The 2,411-nt window shown below is 41.6% G+C and overlaps 1 protein-coding gene across 1 annotated transcript; it reads left to right on the top strand.

Moving 5' to 3' along the window:
• Positions 1 to 914: 914 nt before the first annotated feature.
• Positions 915 to 2,019, top strand: LOC142204273 (olfactory receptor 5AP2-like). Its single transcript, XM_075275582.1, has 2 exons — positions 915 to 992; positions 1,102 to 2,019. Exons 1-2 carry the CDS (start codon positions 915 to 917, stop codon positions 2,017 to 2,019), a joined length of 996 nt encoding a protein of 331 aa, XP_075131683.1.
• The last annotated feature ends 392 nt before the right edge of the window (positions 2,020 to 2,411 follow it).

The following is a 2,411-nucleotide window of genomic DNA, read 5'->3' as shown; positions in this document are numbered from 1 at the left end:
TGCCCAAACTGGGCTGTTTAGAGGCTCCCTCCACCATGAATTGGTCCAAACTGGGCTGGTTAGAGGCTCCCTCCACCATTAATTGGTCCAAACTGGGCTGGTTAGAGGCTCCCTCCACCATGAATTGGTCCAAACTGGGCTGGTTAGAGGCTCCCTCCACCATGAATTTGCCCAAACTGGGCTGGTTAGAGGCTCCCTCCACCATGAATTGGTCCAAACTGGGTTTTTTAGAGGCTCCCTCCACCATGAATTTGCCCAAACTGGGCTGGTTAGAGGCTCCCTCCACCATGAATTGGTCCAAACTGGGGTTTTTAGAGGCTCCCTCCACCATGAATTTGCCCAAACTGGGGTGTTTAGAGGCTCCCTCCACCATGAATTTGCCCAAACTCTGCTGGTTAGAGGCTCAATCCACCCTGATTTTCAAAACAAATGTTGGTGCCAACCTCAACTTACTACAAGGGCCAAATTCACTGCTGGTGACAAGCTCTCCTCACTGCAAGTGCCAAATACACATGTTTCAAGGTGTTTTCCTACTGTCAGAGAGGTGGTATTGAGTGTGTAAAGTGTGTAGTTGTTAGGCTGTGATGTTGGGGTAATAGAGGGTCTTTGGTGTGTTAGATGCCCCCAGACATGCTTCCCCTGCTGTCCCAGTGTCATTCCAGAGGTGTTGGCATCATTTCCTGGGGTGTCATAGTGGACTTGGTGACCCTCCAGACACGGATTTGGGTTTCCCCCTTAACGAGTATCTGTTCCCCATAGACTATAATGGGGTTCGAAACCCGTTCGAACACACGAACATTCAGCGGCTGTTCGAATCGAATTTCGAACCTCGAACATTTTAGTGTTCGCTCATCTCTAATTATTATTATTATTATTATTTTGTTTTGTTTTCTAAAGGTTTTTACCTACAGAGTATGATATCTGTAATTTGTTGGGATGAAAAAGATTCTAGTCTCGTACATTGCTGTGAATATCCCTATGTTATTAGCACAGTATGACTACTCATTTTTTTCAATGAATGAGCGGTGCACTACACCATCAACGTATCATGTCATGGCAGTCACGTTTGTTTTTTTTTTTGTTTTTTTTTATATTTTACAGACCAATTTGACAGTGGTCACAGGATTTTTCCTCTTAGGATTTCAGGGCAGTCAACGATTAAGAAATCTTCTCTTCCTTCTGTTCTTCATTGTTTACAACCTAACACTATGTGGGAACCTCCTGATCATCACCCTGGTGTCCACCAGTAAGATCCTCCACACTCCAATGTACTTCTTCATCTCACAACTCTCCACCAGTGACATCTTGTTGACCACAAATATTGTCCCCAACCTGCTCCACATTTTATTGTATAATGGGGGGAACATTTCTTTTTTTGGTTGTTTCACACAATTTTATTTTTTTTGTGTTTTAGAAGCTTTTGAGTGTTTTCTCCTGACTTTGATGTCTTATGACAGATACGTGGCCATCTGTAATCCGCTCCGTTACACTTCTTTGATGACACATCAGATTTGCTTTAAATTGGTCTCTCTGTGCTGGTTGTTGGGTTTTTTCTCTTCATTTGTTCCCACCATAACACCATCAAATTTAGATTTTTGTGGACCAAATATCATTGACCATTTATTCTGTGACCTTGTCCCCTTACTAGAACTTGTCTGTTCTGACACCTTTATTGTCCACTTGGAGCTTGACTTTTTGGGTGCTCCAACCTTATTAATCCCAACCACCATCATTGTAGCGTCTTATACTTCTATTGTCCGGGCAGTCTTAAGGATCCCATCCAGTACTGGTAGACAGAAATCCTTCTCCACCTGTAGCTCCCACCTCATTGTGGTCTCCATATTCTATGGGACTTTGTTCAGTGTTTATATTGTCCCAACAAGAGGAAAATCATTGATCATTGGTAAAATCCTCTCCCTGCTATATACTGTGTTTACTCCTCTGATCAACCCCATTATATACAGTCTGAGGAATAAAGATATTAGGAAAGCCGTACAGGAAAGGATCCATAACCATTGAGTGATGTTAATCTCTAAGTATATCTTATATATGGTATATTTTATGAATTTTGGAGACCACCACAATGTAATTTACTTATATCATATGCTTCTGACATGGACATATTAAACATTAAGCCTTACTCCTTTATTTCATTTAACAGACATTCAAGGGAATTTACATTTTGTACCTCTTACTATACCACACAATAATGTGCAGGGGTGTAAAAATACACAGATACACAGCTCAACACATAGTGTCACACATCAGAGGATAAGATACACAGGTCAGCACAAAACAGAGGATTAGATATACAACTCGGCACACAGTATCACATCAGAGGATTAGATACTGTACATAATTTACCACACACCATCACACTTCAGGGGATTAGATACACAACTCAACACAGT

Source organism: Leptodactylus fuscus, chromosome 5, assembly GCF_031893055.1.
Source record: "Leptodactylus fuscus isolate aLepFus1 chromosome 5, aLepFus1.hap2, whole genome shotgun sequence".
In the NCBI taxonomy this organism is placed as follows: domain Eukaryota; kingdom Metazoa; phylum Chordata; class Amphibia; order Anura; family Leptodactylidae; genus Leptodactylus; species Leptodactylus fuscus.
Note: the sequence above shows the minus strand (reverse complement) of the source record. Positions and strands in the feature narration are given on the sequence as shown.

What these genes read in the sequence shown, in the direction of transcription:
- LOC142204273 (XM_075275582.1), top strand. Translation starts at nt 915, where the DNA reads ATGATATCTGTAATTTGTTGGGATGAAAAAGATTCTAGTCTCGTACAT. An exon ending in ATCCCTATGTTATTAGCACA is followed by an intron (nt 993 to 1,101) that starts GTATGACTACTC and finishes TATATTTTACAG; the next exon opens with ACCAATTTGACAGTGGTCAC.